Source organism: Pleurodeles waltl, chromosome 9, assembly GCF_031143425.1.
Source record: "Pleurodeles waltl isolate 20211129_DDA chromosome 9, aPleWal1.hap1.20221129, whole genome shotgun sequence".
NCBI classification, from domain to species: Eukaryota; Metazoa; Chordata; class Amphibia; order Caudata; family Salamandridae; genus Pleurodeles; species Pleurodeles waltl.
Genome location: NC_090448.1, coordinates 341,542,105 through 341,562,619, shown reverse-complemented (window position 1 = coordinate 341,562,619; position 20,515 = coordinate 341,542,105). Strand labels below are relative to the sequence as shown.

At 42.0% G+C, this 20,515-nt stretch overlaps 1 protein-coding gene across 1 annotated transcript in view; it reads left to right on the top strand.

Moving 5' to 3' along the window:
* Positions 1-20,515, top strand: part of SIRT2 (sirtuin 2) — a 176,042-nt gene that overhangs the window by 27,691 nt on the left and 127,836 nt on the right. Inside the window, exons 3-7 of the mRNA XM_069206900.1 lie at positions 3,108-3,156; positions 4,221-4,337; positions 8,447-8,488; positions 8,662-8,768; positions 9,201-9,257. Of these exons, the coding sequence (XP_069063001.1) occupies positions 3,108-3,156; positions 4,221-4,337; positions 8,447-8,488; positions 8,662-8,768; positions 9,201-9,257 (372 nt within the window). The remainder of the gene's footprint in view (positions 1-3,107; positions 3,157-4,220; positions 4,338-8,446; positions 8,489-8,661; positions 8,769-9,200; positions 9,258-20,515) is intronic.

Genomic DNA, 20,515 nt, shown 5'->3' with positions numbered 1-20,515 from the left:
ACACAGAATACTTCAATTACATGCATAACTGTGCGATTCTTCTCAACAAACAGCAGTGCCGGAAGGCTTCCCAAATGTTTAAGCACTGCTGTAAGGCTAATCCAGAAAATAGAAGGGATAAGGCTCTTCCTTCTTTCGTTTGATTGCAACGCTCCTGCATGTTTCAAATTCTAGATGATCTTGTTGGATTACCACTTTGGATTTAGCATTTTGTAAGGAAAATCAAAGGAAGTGAAGCAGTTCTCCTTTTTGCAGCTTTTACAGTTCTGAATGATAAATTTATTTTGTTGCTGTCAGGCGAGGTTTCGTTAATAAAGCGACACTCAAAACGGACAACGCCTTATTCACAGCTCAAGGTGCTGTTTTTATCTGTGACTGCCTTTTACTGCATAGTATTTATTGCTTGTGACTGTAAGTGATTTGAAAGTGAAATTATCTACGTAGGTGTGTTCGATCTTTTTAATATCTTATGCATGTTGAGCCATTTGTGAAATGTAACGTACCACTACTAGGTTTCTCCTTCTACTAATGTCTGTGCGTGTAGGCATGTGCGTGCATGTTCCTTTGCAGTTTCAAATCCTACTATGTGTGACGTTTGGCTTTCTGAGGTCGAAAAGAGTCAAGTACTTAAAAAAGTACTAAAAATAAGAATGGCACACCAGTACACGCACACCTTATTGGCACTAAAAGGCACCCCTTTTGGAGCTGCTGTGCACATGTAATGAGGAAAAATGACATTCCTCACAGGACAAGACAACTAATGAGTGAAGCAGGAAGATCCATGGCCCCATCCTGTAAGCTTTGCGGGGCAGAAGACGTGTGAATGACATATATGCAGACCAGAGGTTGGAGAGGGCCAATCGAAAGTCTCTAAGGATGTGTATATGTATGTATATTTTAGTTATTTTTTCTGGAAACCATGAGGCTGGCGAGACAGCCAAAACTGTCTCTAGGCCAGACCTAAAAAAAAGAAGAAAAAAAAAGAAAGGGAGCACTTCCCTTTTCGTTTCACTGTGATCACCAGTTGGAGTGGATGGCCCATATGAAACCCATCATTTTTCTCACATTGATCTCCACAGGTTTAACTTACTCAAGCCCTTGCTAGAAAAGGCATTTAAGAATATGCAGGCCATGGCCACATATATCAAAACAATGTTGAAACCCTATTCAGGTAAATAATGCTCGCACTCTATAAGTCTGGTTTTCAATCCAAAAAGTTTCAATGGCAAAGAGGTTTGATCTATCACAGATCTTCCTCACACCTACTACAAATAATGTGCACCACCCCCTTAAAAGAAAAAGTGAAGCCTAATGCACAGAAACTAAGAAAATACTATAATTCAACTCTGTCGTATACAAAGAAAAGAGACTATAAAAATAAACAAATTGGTGAAATCCTATTGATTTCACATACATTGCAATACAAATGATCACATATTATTATTATTATTGATGTATGTTGTGTTACAAAAGTATATTCAAAGGGAACACTCCAATACTACATTTATCAACATGATCACGAGAAAATAACTCGTATATAAAAAATACAACACAGAATTATATATTTGTTTAACCAAAAAATATTATACAACAAATCCATACTCAATCCAGGCCCAGTGGCAAATGTATGACTAGCAAATTAATTACAACATGAATTAACTAAAGGTCACATATATTATTGGTGTGTGATTGTGAAGAACAAATGAATCAATCTTGATAATAAGAGTATTCCCATAATTAAATAAAACAGTTGTTCTCAAACAATTCATGGCTTTCTGCAAAATATGTAAGTATCATGGCTCAGTTAGGCCAGTACATGGATCTCATGGCTCACCAACATCACCACTAGTTCCACTTAAACACTGGTCTAACAACATGCTCGGCAGTGGGCAAGCCAGATAAACCAAAGAGCACCTAAATACTTCTGACTCCTGATTATTGTCATTGAATGTCATAACCAAGATGCCTGGGTTCTAATCCTGGTTTTGAATCTTGACCAAACCAGTTTGGGATTCCGGGCAAATTACTCAGTTTCCCTGCGTCTGAAATGAAAATGAATGCAAAACTATTTGTTGTGGGCACATACATTTATATTTATTTTTGGAAATGTGCCAACGCTTCATGTGTTAGACGTCTCACTGAGGGTAATGTTTTCTACAGAAATTTGCATGTTACTTGCAGCTCAGATGTTTGAATCAAAAGGCCAAGTCAGCCATTTGTTCATTTCTGTGATAAATTTGAGTACTTTTAATTTGGATGATGGTGATGCCTGTTTTTTTTTTTAGTGCTTAGCAAAGGAACAACTTCAGTATCAAGCACCATATAAAAAGTTATTTTTAAAATACTAATATACTAGTCCTGTTGTACATTTGTCTGATTCTCTAGAACTCCAATTACATGTTCACCTCCTCTCCCAAATCCGTGATCTAGTCTCTACAGAATCTTGTAAACTTGATCGTTGCTTCTAATTTTTGAAATGTTCTCTTACATGTTCTGTGTAAAGCACCCCTTTGGCCTTGGATCTACGGGGACATTATATTAAATGCATAAAATAATAGTAAATAAATTAAATTGAAGTTCCAGCCCTTCAAAAATAAAGTTGTCCACCAGACGTCCTGAGTGAGCCAGGTGCAATATTTGAGGATTGTATGACCGGGACAGAAGAGGGTAGGAAAAAGCCTGAGGGCAAGATGTAAGACAACACATTATAGCAGAAGTAGAAATGACTGGCCTTTGTGTCATTAACAGTAAGAAAGTGTACCATTGATCCTTAGATTGAGGAGCTGGTATGTTAGACACAGTGGAATAGGTTATCCTTTCCAGTGAAGTGTGAAATGCCACTCCATAGATAGTGGGGTGACAGTGTCTCATTGAGGGCATTCTGTAGCATTGTGTGTCATAGAGAAGGAACTAATTGTTACAGATGGTATGAGGCATGGGATCATCATTGACACTAAGGGATCTAAAGACAGGGACGTGATCATCGTAAAGGTGTTTTCTCTTGCCTCACACCGTCCAGTGTTTTATTGTACTTTATCATGCGTTCCATCTCTTGTGTTCGTTTTCGTCTTCTTCTTAAGCTCTGTTTATTTTTATTTTCTTCTCAGGACTCTGATTCAGACGAGGACAGCAGCGCAGCTTCTGGGGAATCTGAGAGTATGTATCATGGGCTTTGTGCCTAGGTCATATTCACTTTGTTGTGAAACCACTGCTATGAATTGTTAGGCCATGTTTCCAGATGGTTAGGTAGCCCCTGATGGATAGTGCACTTCATTTCATGATGGTAGGGCCTACTCGCTCTGTGACTGTTGAGGAGACAGCCTCTGTTTGTTGTCTACAACTTCTCATACCCATCCACAGACACCACCTCCTCCTTATTGTTAAACAATGCCTGCTAGTTTTGGATACGAATCACCCCCTAGACGTTTGTGGACCTTACTTCACTGTCAGCGTGCAGATCATTTCTTGTTTTTGTACCACCCAACCTCTTGTTGGCCACATCTTCTAGCCATCGATACACATCATGTCCTGGTTGTTGTTACCTAAACCCCCTAGCTTTGGAGGCATGTCTTTTCTCAGGTGTTTGAGGTCCGTCCTTTGTTGCTCTGTGGACACACTATTTCTTGCTGGTCATAGCATATTATCTCCTGGTTGATGGTACAATCCACTTCCTGATTGTTTGCACTACCACCTGTAGGTACTCCATCACACCACTCTTTGATTGTTGGTCTACATGAAAACCTGGCTCTAAGACCACACCTCCTGTATCATTATTGAACCAGTACAACATTTTGGTGGTTTAGCCACCACATCAAGATTGCATTTGCTGGCTTGTACCACCCTTTGGATGTGCTTTGTGTAATATGCATTCCTGATTGCTGCATTGTTAACTTTACAGTTAACATGTCAATTTGGCACATTTATTGAGGGCAGTGTGCCATTTAGCCACAACATTTCAGGTGTGTGGGAAAGAAAATATAGGTGTCCAGGTACATTTCTGTAGAAATGTGGGTTGGATTTCTCAATGTGGCCATTGATTAGGCATCAGAGTCCTGCTCTGTTTAGGTCAAATATTGCCAGTTTGCTGTTTGGAATCAAAAAGTGCAAAGTAGATTATCAGTGGTTTTGGAGTGTGGAAGGAGGATTCTAGGTGTAAGATTATTTTCCGTTAATCCTCAGCTGTAATGTTCACCCATAACGGTTCATATATTACATTTCAGTGGATTTCCTGCGAAATTTGCTGTCGCGGACTCTTGGTCTTGGGAGTGAAAAGCCAGAGAAAGTCCTGGACGAGTTGACTCTGGAGGGAGTTGCCAAATTCATGCTAAATGAGAAATGTAGGTATTTGTATCTTGACATGATGGATGAGGATAAGAGATTGTGTTATTAGTGCAGAAGGGATATTAACCAAGTGGAAAATGGATGGTACGCATGAGGTGTAGCGTGTATGGGTTCAATTGAGGCATGTTTTAATGCTCTGCAGTGTTTTCCTACTTTTTTGAGTGTCCGAGCTGTTTCATATAAATGTCGTGAATATTCTCATTAATTACTGTGAACATTGTAGAATCACGTTACTGTCAGGAATTCTAGACAGTTTCATTAAATAATGTGAGAGGCACCTGTTCTTGCATCTAAACAAGAGAGTGGTTGTTATCATTTAAAAAAAATGTAGAATGGTTTATTTTGTCCCTTTTTCTCAGTGTCCACCATAAAAGATGTAGTTGAGTTCCTCTTTTAATGAGTGACTCAAATAAATGGTCACTCTCTGTCAGTTATCATATTTACTATTCACTATTGGTGTCTCTGTCCATTATAAGAATACTGTGGCTTGGTCCCCCTCTTGTGTACAACGCATGGAAGACACTAGTTCTTCGCTTAGTCGGATGTCAAATCCTGCCTCCTTTTTGTGCCTGTTGGACTCCTTTGTTCTGCCCAATTTCCTCAAGTTTAAAGACATTGAGGGCCTCATTTTGAGTTTGGTGGGCAGCAAACCGCCTGCTGGCCCTATTAAGACTTTCCCGCTGGGCTGGGCTTTTAGCACTGCCCTGGCGGATGAAGACTGCCGGCACTGCCAGGCTGTTGACCAGCAGCAACCTGGCAGTTGTGGGGGTCGGACCATGGCGGCTCTGCCACGGTCATAATGTGAAGGCCGGACCACTGCTTTGGCAGTGGTCCGACCACCACCGCGAGTCTGGCGGGACCGCCAGACTCGTAATAAGGGCCTGAGTGTCATCCCACTGTGATTTTGATACTCCCATTGCAGAGTGCTAAATTCTTCTAAATGTAAGGTTCACTCATATGGTACACTCACCCATTGTGGAAGAGAACTAATTTACATTTACATGGCTCCAGGGAAATTGTTACATGCTTTTTATTTGTACTTTTGGGCCTCTTATTACATTTTTGTAGTCAAAAATAACTTAAATGCCTCACTTCCTCTCTTAGAATGATTGTCGTTATATCTGATGGCTGGGAGACAATATACTTTATGAATGGTACGCATCACTGCACGTCTCACAAAATAATGGTTCCTTGCACTGAGTGACAGCCAATCCTTTTTTGTGTGTCGTTGGAGCAGCCACTGAAGCCAGCACTTCTGAGACCTTTAGTTTCTCAGTACAATCTTCATCCCTTCTTCCTGAACTTCTGCATGGAGGACAACTAAACCAAATGAAATGCCCTGTAGCCTCAAGCATTTTGCATCCTCTGTAACATTAATAGAATAGCTGGACATCTGCATATTCAGACGGTTGAGGACATGAAGGTGGCATTCAAGCACTGATGTTGTAGGGAGCGCCCATTGATCCTTGACTTGCCCAGCAAAGACTTACTTTGTGGTAACCCTTATCACCTCTGTTACCACCTGAGCCAGACATAGACGACTTTTACCTCTAAAATTCCTAAACAAATGCAATTTAACTGTGAAGTTGGACCCTAACCCTCAATTCCAGTTTCTAATGGAAATTGGTAAGTTCAGAGGATACCATAGGCCCCATGTGTGATCCTATCATCCAGAGAATTTACACAGAAATAAGCGTTTCAATAGATATGACCTTCTAAAATTTGGTACCCTTTTCCAATCTACTATGAATGCTAGGTCCATTCCCAGCATCAGTATATCCCTTGATAGAGACCATTTGGAGCTGTACGTGGTCTCTCCTGGAATTGTTTTTCTGACTCCTCCAAACAGCCTTGGGACACCCAAAGATTCAAGTGACTGGACACTGGAACTTTAACTTTGACCCCAGTGTTTTTGACCATCACTTCTTGATTTATTGGAAGTACCAGCTCAGTATTAGGTTTGTGAGTTCTTGGACTTCATGACTTGTTTTGATTTGGCCACTGTTCAACTGCCTGTTCTCAAACCCACTGAGTTGTACTTCCTTGCAACAACATACATTGTGAAAATAATCAACCTCAAAATGCACTTTTTATTTTATTCTCTCTGGTACAACACATACTGTTCGTACTGATCTGAAGAATGCCATAGATTTGTATTATTCATTAAAACGAACATGACCAGATTTGTAGCGGCTTTCCTCGTACATGATACAAATATGTCTGGAATCGTATCTCAGCCCCAAAAGTTGTAGGACTCTGTGTTGTGTTTGCCCTCACATTTTACAGTGGTACATTTTGCAGTTGAAAATAAAGACATGTACATTTTAAAATATAAATCTCTTACTGGAAGACATCCTTTATTTAGCATTATTTATTTGTGTTACACAATCCCTGAATTCCAAACCCTTATCATCTGTAGAGGAAACCTTCACTCCTTGACCACTCTACTCATTGGGTATCAAAGTCAGGAATAGGAATGCTTGTCGCTGAATAAGCTATTGGGTTAGTCTCTGGATCCCTTTCTCTTTCAAGATGCAAGCATCACCTCCACTACTTTCTCAAGCCATTATGCCTAAGTCTATAAGAAATACAAAACACTTGCTTTAAAGTTAAAAATTCAGAGGACTAATACAGAAATTAACCTCACCCACAGAACATTAATGTATTACCCTTTTGGAAGCGACGAACTCCACAAACCTAAAAAAAACCTCCTAATTCCACAAAACACCACTGATTCTCCAAAAAACTGAAATATCTCCACTGGCTTTCAGTGAAAGGGAGTCAGCAGAGATCTTATTGGAGAAGGACACTGACGGTCAGAAAAAGACATACATTACAAGCAGTTGAGGACAGTGGTAGGATGTGACAGAGAAGGTTGGGGAAAAAGTAGGTATAGTGGAGTAGGAAATCTAACCTCTATTCTTCAGCCTGACCCTGACTAAAGTTGCACCCTTATCTTTTTCCAGCCTATTCCTGAAACTTTACCTAACACTCTGTAATCTTCAATATAACCATTTGCCATGCATTTTACAGTAGTCCTCCCTAACTCTCATTCTAAGCATTTCTCAAACCTTGACCCTAGCCTTTACTTTAAATTTGCCCGAACCCTCAGCTTAACACAGACCTTGACTCTTGCTTGACGATCATGATTTTGACCCTACTCCTAAAGCATAACCTTAAGCCAAGACCTCTTCTGCTCTGACCCTTAACTTTGAATCCACCTCTGAACATAATCTGAGTTTCAGCCAGTTTTATTTCCTTGAATTGTACACATGAATCAAATGTTTTCAATTAAATATTTACAACAAATTGCCTTTTCAATTAGGTGCCATAGAATGGTATTTCAGCCCATGAGAGAACAAATGGGTAGTAATCCAAGGCTTGCTGGACAGGAATCGAGCGCATAGATTACATCTCTCTTGGTGCTCTCCCATTATGCTGGGAAACCTACAGAGAGAATTTGAGTAGCAAATGATGTTGACCGAACTGTGTCAAGGAAGAGGAGTGAGGATTAATTGATTCTTAGCACTGTGGTAAAGGTTGTGGGAGTGAGGCAGCTGGGTGTTTTAAGCATAGATCCCCTTCAACAACAAAGATAATTGTTGTTGTGCACTATGTCCTCCGAAATAGAGAGCCTTGGTTTTCAGTGGATTCAAGTGCAGAAACAATCCAGCTAAGTACTATTTGACAGGAACCAGAAAGCTTTGCCTGTATAAGACTAAGTAAAGTGCCATTCATGATACTGTAGTCTTTGTTTCATTGAGGTCTATAAACTTGAGCTGCGTAATGTGTTGAGCTCTAGGGTCGATCCAGTTGAATGGTGAGAAATCTCTCAAAAACCTCATTAAAAAGGGAAGGTTTGAGGTGGGGTCAAAGCCACCAGCAGTCTGAAGAAAAGTCATGTAGGACTCCTACATCAGGAGTATAATTGCTCTCTCTCTCTTTGCATTGTGAATAATGTAAGGAGGATTTGCCTAAAAAATAACATGGAATTACTTTTCTCTCTCCCTAATATCTCTGTTTTTATCATGAATCTCATATAACCTTAAATGCTTTTGAGTTGTCCTGGTCCACTTTCAACATGTCTCATCCTCATGTCCCATAGGTAAGAACGTGGTATGCATGGTCGGCGCTGGAATATCCACTTGTAAGTACAGCATTGACAATTGAGGCAGCATGAACCCTTTACAGAGTTGGGGTTAGCTTGATGGATGGATTTGCATGCCTGTTTTATTTAAGGTCACACTCTTTTATTGGGTTGTTTTACCAGTGCTTCTCCAGAACTTATAAACAGGCTAAACTGTATTTTTTGTGTATCAGCTGCAGGTATTCCTGATTTCCGCTCTCCTGGTTCTGGGCTCTACAGCAACTTACAGAAGTACAACCTACCTTATCCAGAAGCTATTTTCGAAATTAGCTACTTTAAGGTAATCACTGTTTAGTAAGCAGTTCAGTTCATGGGAAAATAGCTTGGAGAAAGGGATAGTAATGGTAGATCAGAATAAAGGAAGGAGTTAATGGAGGGCTTGGGCTACACTTAGGACAAGAAAGATATTGAAAGAGAGGCTGTCAGGTGTAGTAGTAGGTTTACCGCTCAAACCAGTAAGTATATTTTAAATTCAACATAGGTAAATGTGGAAGACGTTGTCGTTGGGGAAATCACTTAGAATGCTGATCCAATGCCAGGACATTTTATGTAGTTAAAGAATAGAAGGAGCCTCTTTTCAACCAACCATATATTTGTGTTGCTAAAGTAAAAGAGGGATCCTCCTGGGAAAAGTGAATGCATTAACTGCTTGTTCACTTGTGTGAAGACTGAGAGGACATTGTCTCATTAATTTGTCTTTCTTTGCCTTCAGCAAAATCCAGAACCGTTCTTCGCTCTTGCAAAAGCACTGTACCCTGGAAAGTTCAAGGTAATGCCTTTCAAGTGGGTTTACTATGAGTTTGCTTGGCAGCGGTAGAAGTGAAATATATGGTTTGTCAATGTAGACATATGATGCTTATATAGTTTTAGAAATGTGCGGCGTATCTATAGACTATGTGTCTGAGGGTGTGGCGAATACATGGTGGGTGGATGGTTTGTTGTGGGCTTTGAGGTTTGTGATGGGTAGTTACTTTGATGGTTTTGGGGGACATTTGCTGAGTGGGGTGGTGGCATGGTGCTAAGAATGTAAGGTAGACAAGTTGTTTGACTGCAGTAGGGAAGGCTAGACCATGGGTGAATGGGGCATTTCTGAAGGTCTTACTATTTTCAGCTTTCGAAAAACACATAGCACTTGAAACAACTCTTAGCCCCTTGGTATGAATGAATAAATGAATGCTAATTTGTAGAGCGCTACAGCTGACCAAACCTAGGGTGTCCTGGTGCCGAGAAATTCTGGCTAAGGCACAGATGGCAGAGTTAGTTGGAATGAAACAGCAGTGTTTTCAGATGTTTTCTAAAGGAGGATTCTGGGGTTACCTGATGCAGTTGTTGAGGTAGAGCTTTCCAATGCTTTGCCACTACAAGTGACAAGGAGTAACCTGAGCCTACAACGCTTAACCGGAGGGGTAATCAGGAGTCTGGCATTGTAGGATTTAAGATGTCTTATGATAGCATATAAACAAATCACACTTTGGAGCTATTTTGGGCCATTGTTAGAAAAGGCAGGAAAAGTAAGTACTAATGCTTTGAAAATTATTCTTTTGTGGCTGGACAGCCATTGATGACAATATAATAGGGTTGTGGTATGTTCAAATAAGTTCTGGCAGCAGCGTTCTGCGGAGTCTGAGATACCTAAGGAGTCCCAAAATAAAGGGAATTCCCATCGTCCAACCTGGAGGTGATCAAGACATGGATCACAGATTTGAAACTGAAAGGAGACTTAGGCCCTCATTCTGACCCTGGCGGTCTTTGACCGCCAGGGCGGAGGACCGCAGGAGCACCGCCGACAGGCCGGCGGTGCTCCAATGGGGATTCCGACCGCGGCGGTAAAGCCGCGGTCGGACCGGCACCACTGGCGGGCTCCCGCCAGTGTACCGCCGCCCCATTGAATCCTCCACGGCGGCGCAGCTTGCTGCACCGCCGCGGGGATTCCGACCCCCCCTACCGCCATCCAGATCCCGGCGGTCCGACCGCCGGGATCCGGATGGCGGTAGGGGGGGTCGCGGGGCCCCTGGGGGCCCCTGCAGTGCCCATGCCACTGGCATGGGCATTGCAGGGGCCCCCGTAAGAGGGCCCCTACATGTATTTCACTGTCTGCTGCGCAGACAGTGAAATACGCGACGGGTGCAACTGCACCCGTCGCACAGCTTCCACTCCGCCGGCTCGATTCCGAGCCGGCTTCATCGTGGAAGCCTCTTTCCCGCTGGGCTGGCGGGCGGTCTGAAGGCGACCGCCCGCCAGCCCAGCGGGAAAGTCAGAATTACCGCCGCGGTCTTTCGACAGCGGAACGGTAATCTGACGGCGGTACTTTGGCGGGCGGCCTCCGCCGCCCGCCAAGGTCAGAATGAGGGCCTTAATGGCCAGTATTTTCATTAAAGCAGTGAGCAGAGTGAATCATCTAGTGATGATAGACACAGTTTGGGTTTTAAAGGCATGTCTGAATCAAATTTGATACCTAGATGTTTGAACTGGAGTTAGCACCTAGATCATTAGACCACCATGAAGAGAACCAAACAGATTTGAATGATCCTAATAGGAGAATCTCAGTATTTCCTCTGTTCACCTTGAAGCAGCTTTGTTGCATCCAGAAAACCACCGCTGTGAGAGATGCCTGAGGTTTATCCGAGAAAAGATTGCAATTGTTTCCAAGGAGAGAATTTGTTTTGTGCTGTCTGCGTATACTATTTTAAGACCAAAAGATTGAACCAACTTTACTAAATGCTTTCTGTACACGTTGAATGGAATGGGCTTAGGGAGGAACCTTGAGGGGAAACTGTAACTTAATTGTCTGGCAGAAGATGTAGAAAAATCAAGACCAACTATCTGGTAGCTGTCTGAAAAAAGAATTATATATATATTCAAATGTCAAATAAGAATGCTCACTCAGGCTGCAGGTGAAGAAACGTTTCTTCACTTGCAGCCTGAGTGAGTGTTCCTATTTGTCATTTGAACAGGTGGATATTGTGACGGTGTGCTCCTCCGGCTTATGCTCCACTCCCCACGGGTATCGGGCCCGGTTCTGAAGCACTGAGGCGGAATAAAGATATATATCTGTATCACAGCAACTATCTCCCGTAAGTCACAGGAAGAAGAAAGGGCCACTCCTAGTAACTCGGTTCAGCAGACTTATCTAATGCTTCTTTGTGGCAAACAATAAGAGAGAGCAAAAAATGTGTTTCGACCTATGCAGGTCTTGATCACATGACCAGTGGTAAGATTTGCTTGTTTACCTAGAGTGAAGGTCATAGTGGTTCAAAAAAGCACAAATAAACAACAGACTTTATGGCAACTAACCGCACTTCATTTAACAACCGTGTCTCCATGATATACAACAAAATGAAACTTATCCCTAATTTGAGTTCTGTGTATTACTCTCAGTGCATTCATAAAAACAAACTGTTTCAATGTAACAGTCTTCCATATCGCTTTTCCCACCATACTTTTGACCCTCATTCAACCATTACTAGTGTTTAACAATATATGACAAAATAAGATAAAATCAAACTTATCAATAATGAGTCATCCATATTGCACACAGTACATGCATAAAAACTGTTTTAATATACCAAACACCCATGTCGCGTTTCCTCTATCCATTTAATTAACACAGGATCATACATTAACTGAGTTCTGCTTTTGAATCAAATGGCTGAATAGTGGCCTTTCATCCATTTATTTACCAAGGAATGCCATTGTAACACTATATTAAGTACTTGATATATCTAATGAGTTTACCACCCGCCCTAGAAGGGAAAATCATTCAAAATATAGACACCACCACTTAATGCATCTGTCAGTATTTCTTCGGATATCACCCTTAATAAAAATAAAAATCCTTCGGAAAAATTGCTGTTTTTTACCTAAATTTCAATATTTTTTTATTTCAGCTGTTATTTTCTGTAGGAAACCCTTGTAGGATCTACACAAATTAATCTTGCTGAATTCAGAGTTTTGAATGGGATCTAGCACTGGTTTCACACCCATTTCTGTCACTAACTAGAAGAAGGCTGAAAGCACCCAAAAAATAGTACAAATGGGGTATGTCCCAGTAAAATGCGAAAATATTGTTGAAAAATTGGGTTTTCTGATTCAAGTTTGCCTCTTCCTGAAAGCTGGTAAGATGGTGATTTTGGCACCCCAAGCCCAAGTCTTTTAGGAAAAAATTGAAAACTGTCCTCTATCTGACTTAACTTTTTTCCCTAGTCATCTTTTTTCTTGTATTTGATGCAGTTACTTTCCTTCTTAGCGCTGGGAGGCCTTTGGGTAGCCATGCGCTCTATAAATTCTCTAAGCTAAACTAAACTATTCTGTGTTCCCCCAAGTCTCCCGATACAAATGGTACCTCACTTGCGTGGGTAGGCCTAATGCTCGCAACAGGAAACGCAACATGGACACATCACATTTTTACATTGAAATCTGACGTGTTTTTCTGCAAAGTGCCTAGCTGTAGATTTTGGCCTCTACCTCAGCCGGCACATAGGGAAACCTACCAAACCTGCGCATAGGGGAATCTAAGATGGGGTGACTTGTGGGGCTCTCACCAGGTACCGTTTCCCAGAATCCTTTGCAAACCTCAAAATGTGGCGAAAAAAATATTTTCCTCACATTTCGGTGACAGAAAGATCTAGACTCTGAGAGGAGCCACAAATTTCCTTATACCCAGCGTTCCCCAAGTCTCCCGATAAAAATGGTACCTCAGTTGTGTGGTTAGGCCCAGCGCCCGCGACAGGAAATGCCCCAAAACACCACGTGGACACATCACGTTTTCCCAAAGAAAACAGAGCTGTTTTGTTTTTTTTGCAAAGTGCCTAGCTATGGATTTTGGCCTCTATCTCAGCCGGCACCTAGGGAAACCTACCAAACCTGCGTATTTTTTAAAACTAGACCCCTATGGGAATCCAAAATGGGGTGACTTGTGGGGCTCTCACCAGGTTCTGTTACCCAGAATCCTTTGCAAACCTCAAAATGTGGCCAAAAAACCACTTTTTCCTCACATTTCGGTGACACAAAGTTCTGGAATCAGAGAGGAGCCACAAATTTCCTTCTACCCAGCGCTCCCCCTAGTCTCCCTATAAAATGGTACCTCACTTGTGTGGGTAAGCTTAGTGCCCGCGAAAGAAAATGCCCCAAAACACTATATGGACACATCAAAATTATCAAATACGAAACTACCTGTTTTTGTGGGGGCAGGGATGCATTTTTGGTCCTGGGCTCAGCAGCCATCTAGGAAAACCTACCAAACCCAGACATTTCTGAAAACTAGACACCTGAGGGACTCCAGGGAGGTGTGACTTACGTGGATCTCCAAAAGTTTTCTTACCCAGAATCTTCAGCAAACCTCACATTTAGCAAACAAAATCACATTTTACCCACATTTGTGTTTGGTATCACCGCACCGGGACAAATTTCCTACCGCCCAACATTCCCCTCAGTCTCTTTGTAAAAATGATACTCACACACCAATCCCTGGTGCCTAAGTGGTTTCTGCCCCCGGGTGCAGATTGGCCTAATAGAAATAGGCCGATCTGCCCCCAAGGGGAGCAGAAATGGCCTAAAATAATTTTACTCCCAGGGGAGCGACCCTTGCCTAAGGGGTCACTCCCCATATTAAAAAACAAAAGTAAACATAAACAAAAAAATATCCCTGGTTTCTAGGGGTTTGGCCTAATTATGATAGGCAGATCTGCCCCCAGGGGGGACAGAAAAGGCCTAAAAATATTTTGCCCCACTGGGGAGTGACCCTTATTCGTAAGTATAAAAAGAAAAATAAATCCCTGGTATATAGTGGTTTCTGCCCCCAGGGGGGCAGAAATGGCCTAAAAATAATTTGGCCCCCCGGGGAACAACCCTTGCCTAAGGCGTCGCACCCCACATGTAAAAAATAAAATTAAAATTAGCCCTGGTGTCTAGGGGTTTTCTGCCCCCCTGGGGGCAGTTTGACCTAATTATATAGTGGGGGGGGGAGGGGGAATGGCCTAAAAATAATTTGTCCCCCTGGGGAGCGGCCATTGCCCAAGGGACCGCTCCCCTTATGTGTCAGTATAAAAAAAAAGAAAAAATTCCCTGGTGTCTAGTGGGCATTTCTGCTACCCGATCGCATTGCAATCGGGCAGCAGGAATGCTTGCAGAGACATGAAAGGAAAGGCCTTTCCTTTCCTTTTGTGCCTCTGCTGGCCCTCTACCCCCGAGCGGAAGAGAAATGCTGAGAATCTCTTCTGCATCACGCTGGAAGCATGCTTCCAGCGCGATGGGAGGTGACCTCTGATGATGTCAGCATGCAATCGCGTGCTGACGTCATCAGACGTCACTGGGAGGAGTCGGGGGGGTTGGGGTGGAAGGGGAAGCGTTTCCCCTTCCAGCCCTGCCCTGGTGGGGGGAGGTCAGCCCTTGGGGGGAGCGCTAGGGAAGGGGTTAATGAGGATCCTAGTGATACAGTACTTATCAGCATACACACATGCCCTGTCCTGTTATAGCACGAATCTGAACTATCACACCAGGTGTGTACCGGGAGCTATAAAAATGCATCTCCATTAAATTTCGAATGGCCAAACCTGCCGGAAATTTAAAGGGAGCAAAATGCCACACCTGTATCCACATGTTATATCCCATTTCAAGGGCATAACAATTAATAGATGATAATTATAACAGCAAATACATTTCGATCACTTCAGTGTTAGAATTAATTGATGCAATAATTATTGCATCAAATACCAGGCCACTTGTAATGGGGGCCAGAGATCAATACGTATCAGTTGCATATTTTGGGCTGTCTATTTTGTGTCACATAATTTTCAATATTGATTGTCTTTTTTTTTTTTTTACTGATGTTGTTCAGTATTTAAAAGTATACATCAAGGACTGCATCTGTATTTATTGCCTTTCTTCCAAATTACTACCATGGTGTACAAACCAACCAAATGAAACATTGGGTACCTGTTAAAAAACACAAATATAAACGCCTCACCGCTTTATTTGCTTGGCACCTTTCAGAGCATAAAAAATGAAGCAAGTGGGAACATTTTGTTCATATTTTGAACTATTAAAAATGCATACAAACAGCCTTTGCTTTTAATGCCAAAACATGAGTAAAAAGTGAATATCAGATTCTGGACACCATTTGGAGCACACCCGGAAGTGTTGAAAAAAACACAGAATATCTTCTGCATATCTTTTGATAAAATATATTTTGAAGATATTAATTTGAATATTCCAGAAGATAAAAGAAATGCTTAGCATAGAGACTAAACATTTGACATGCTAAGGGTGTCAGATAAAAATGAAGTAGTACTTATCAGTTCAAAGTGCAACCTACAAAAAGAGAGGAAAAATAGGAATGCATTAGAAGGGGTAGAAAAGGTTCAAGCTTGTTACAGTGAGAGATATGGCTGGGCTTATTCAAGTTGGACTCTTGGCACGTGATGGAGCACAATGAAATGCCAAGTGATAGATGATTGTAGATGAATGATGCTCCTTTAGAAAAACAGGAGCGTTTTTAGTGCTTTCCTGAAAGTCAAGTAATCCTGTGTTTGTCCAGCCTCCAGTGGAAGGTTTTTGGAAATTTGTGAGCAAGGAGACACTTGCATCTCAGCAAAGCTTTTTGAGGTGTGGGGAATGCAACAAATTAGAGCACTTAACAATAAAAATCTGAAAGGAATGTTATTCTGTGGACAAATCGAAGGGGCTTGAACTAATCTCTGCTGGTGCAGCTGTCTGCGAGCAAGTGACACGCTGCCAAATGTTTTTTAACTCCTTGACCGTTCTCACAGTGAAATTCTAGATAGGCTGTAGCGATGCCAGAGCAGATGCTCAAAGACCAATATGAAAAGACTGTTGGAAAATGGCTGCCTCTGAAGGGTCACCGCAAACTTTTTGCCTTCCTCCTCTTCGTTTTCTGACCTTGTTTTTGTTGGCTTTAGGACTCTGGGCACTTTACCACTGCCAACTAGTGCTAAAGTGCATATGCTCTCTCCCTAAAACATGGTAACATTGGCTCATACCCAATTGGCATAATTAATTTACTTGTAAAGTGCACTACATGTGCCCTGTACCTCTAAATTAAATGTTACTAGTGGGCCTGCAGCACTGATTTTGCCACCCACACAAGTAGCCCCTTAACCATATCTCAGGCCTGCCTTCGGAGGGCCCGTGTGTGCAGGTTGCTTTCACTTCGACTTGGCATTTAAAACCACTTTTCCAAGCCAGAAACTCCACTTTTATTACGTGTAAGTCACCCCTAAGGTAGGCCCTATGTGACTAACAGGGCAGGGTGCAGTGTATTTAAAAAGTAGGACATGTACGTTTGAGTTTTACTTGTCCTGGTATTGGCAAACAGCCAATAGTTGTTTTTCACTACTATGAGGGATGCTCCCCTCATAGGTTAGCATTGGAAATTCCCTTATTTACTTTTAAGTGCTAATTTCTGATCTGAAAGGAGTGGCATTGCCATGTTTGGTATGGTTGGAATGGTAGTGAGAAATCCTGCTTACTGGTGAAGTTGGATTTAACTATTTTAGAAATGCCACCTTTAGAAAGTACATTGAAGGCACAAACGGTCCCCAAGGGGAAAGTGTAGTCCTTAACTTCCATGGTAATAGTTTCTTAAAGAACCCTTCTTACAATCAGGGATTAATTATACATTTAATGCATCTTATTTTATTGCGACAAAAGGTGCTTCTGTTCAGTGATGGTGCAGTGCAAAGGTGATAATGTGAAAAAATGTTCCCCTGGTGCTATTTACATTAATATACATGTGACTGAAATGGATAGTACGATGTTATTAGAGACACTTGTTACTCGACTGTCACAATCCACATTCCAATTAAAAACTGTCCACATTTGAAATTTGTCGATCTTACGACCCGTAATGCCAAATGAATCAGAAAAGGATCCACATCAGGACAGAATATTTCCTGGAGACACCTGAGGAATATGCAGCAGTGTTCCGACATTCTAATGAGCATTTCACTCAAAGAATAGGTCAGTTCTTCAGTTAGTACGAGGGGTAAGTGTCTGATTGAGCTGAGTCAAGAATTAATTGAGTTTTTTATGTGTTCAGTATCAGAAGTGTTATCTATAAACCCTGTAGACAACCAGGAACCGGAAGGATGCCATCGGAGAGAACAGGTCAGTTCAACAAAGTCCCTTGTTGAGCCAGAGTGAAACTAGAGCTATTAGAAAGTCTGTGCCTTACAGCCTGTCTCCAGTCCACGTCTGGTCTATGCTGGATGACAGCTCCACTTGTGCATTACGTCCAGACAGCCATAGATGTGAAAGTGGGCCTAAAGTGCTCTACCTTCTGTGGTGTTCATCAGAACTGCTGTGAAGCAATGCAAAGCCTCGCCGTGCAGCTTCCAGCCTCGCCAGACTCAACGCCGGGCGGCGTGAAGCCTCACAAAGCCTCACCGCTCAGCTGCCAGACCTTTGGAACCGACGATCAGTGATGCTAAGCCTCGGCGCTCAGCTCCCCAGGATCGACGCAAAGTGACACCAGCCCCGCAAAGTGTCGCCGCACAGCTCCCTGGGATCAACGCAAAGCGACGCCAAGCCCCACAAAGATTCGCAGCACGTCTTCTCTGTCAAACAACGCCGAACGTCGCGAAGCCTCGCAAAGCAACTGTGCACCAGGATTTAAGGTATTGTGTTCAGCAGGTTCAAGTGGGATCCTGTAGCTGGCCTGCTCTGCATCACGGTCAGCCTGAACTTGGGAATTTGTCCAAGTTCAGCAGGACCAGATAACCACAGTTGGCGCTTTGTACTTCTATGCACTATTTTCACCTAAATCTTTAAATTTGTGTATCTCAAGATCTACTTATTGGATTTTTGTCATCTTGGTCTTGTTTAATTTATAACATCATAATCTAATTTTCTAACCGTGTGTAGAGTCTTTTTTGTTGTGTTATCACTGTGTTACTGTAGGAATTATTTCACAAATTCTTAACACATTGCCTTCTAAGTAAAGCTTGTCTGCTGTGTGCCAAGCTACCGGAGGGTGAGCACAGGATAATTTAGGTTGTGTTGTGACTTGCTCTGACTAAGATTGTGGTCCTTACTTGGACAGGGTGCATACCTTTGTCAACTAGAGACCCAATTTGACTATAATTCTACCATACAACAGAGTTTATTCAGGAAGGCACCACCAGGGCCTAACTGTATTTAGGGAGTAGAGGAAGAATTTTCCTCTGCATCCCAATTTGCAAAAAGCAAACAGATACATTGAGGTCAACACATCTAAGGGTTTAAGATTGGGTGCAGGCATGGGGGGGGGATACACATAGTTGAAGGTTAGAGAGTATTTTCCCAGTGTAGTTTATCAAGAACAGTAACTTCTGTTCAGTGAAGTTCAATTTTAAACCATTATGGCTCAACCATTGCTGGATGGACAAAAGTGTGTCCTGCAAATGCAAACCAGAGCTGGAAACCTGCCCATCAAGCAGAATCAGCACTTGTGAATCATCAGAATGTGCAAAGGTAAAACGGACGAATTATCTAATTAGCTAAACCAAGGTCCCAAATCTAATTTAAATGGGAAAGTGGAAGTGAAGATCTCTCTGTCATTCCTCAATAAATGGCTAAACCTTTGAATAATGATGTGAGGGAAACAGTTTGTGACTAGTCACCTAGAATAAAAGCAAACCAACCCAGAGAATGCTGGAAATGCAAAAAAATTACAAGTCATTCAATAAGAACAATGTATCTTATTTTTTTAATATGGTGAAGCGATTAAGTAAGATCACTCCTGCATCGACCTAATAAAAATGGTCTAACGTAGTCCACCATTATCACTAACGCCAGTTTGTGCCCCTACCAGGGCAAAAAAGCAAATTGTTACAAGCCAAGAGCACATGTTCAAAGTTTTTTTTTTTTTTTTATACATCAATGCTAAAGTGTGCACATTATGACAGAATGAGCACTAAAAGAGCATCTAGTTGAAAATAAACTAACTGATTGATGAGATAAAAAAGGAGATTGCTTTCTTATATAGGAAATTAAATTGGACAGGTGTTGTTTTTCAATAAGAGACTCATTCCGTGGGAAAGCCAATGTACTGTGGGTTGAAAATGACAATGCCATTTGCATTAATCAGCAGTCTGATCTGAAAAGATGTATGGATCCAATGTTGCTGTATAAACCAGAATAAGTGCAAGGTGTAGGTATATGTTATACACTTGAATGTTAGAAGTATAATATAGTCTAAATAATATTGCACCCTACCACCAGCTGTAATTAACCACACTAGACTAGATAAAGGTTTAGTCATAAAAGAGAACATGCTCATGATAGGTCATTTTAAAACTACCTTATCTGCAACTAGTCACATCCAGTCTAGAAAGCCTAGAATTAAGAAACAATCCCTACATATGGTAAGGGTGGAAGCATTCATAGAAGGATATAGAGGCCTAAATGAATGTAATATGACAAACACTTTCACACCATGATGAAAAAAAAATCTACAGGGCAGATACATGATTCGGATGGACACTAAGTGCAAATTCCTCACCAGAATACCATCAGGCGCCAGACTGGATCTGGAGATTTTGGTGGTGTTCTGCGACTCCTCATCAACTCCGTCCTACCCCAGAAGTGACACCGGAGCCACATATAAGCCACCCCTGCGTGTTAACGCCAGCCCCTGTCTGCGCCAGCCCCTGTCTGCGCCTTCCTACTCGGATCAAGAGAAATGTCACCTCCTAAAGCCATAGGCTTCAAATCTTGTAATTATTGTTGCAAGCAAATATCTGTGAAGCATCTCCACATAGTGTACATCTGATGGATACACCTACCTGTGGATTCCTCACCTAAAGAATTCTCCCCTCGCGCCAGCTTCGACTGACATTCCTTCTAGCTCTGCACGTCGACGATGACGTCACAATTGCCAGACTCCACGCGACGCAGTATGACGTCATCTAGGCAATAAGAAGCCCTCGTTGACGTGCAGACGTCAGTTCCCTTTTTTCCGTGCCTTCGAATAACGTTTTTTCTTCGAGGCTAACAGGGAGCTACAGTTGCGCATGTGTTGTTACTATGTCG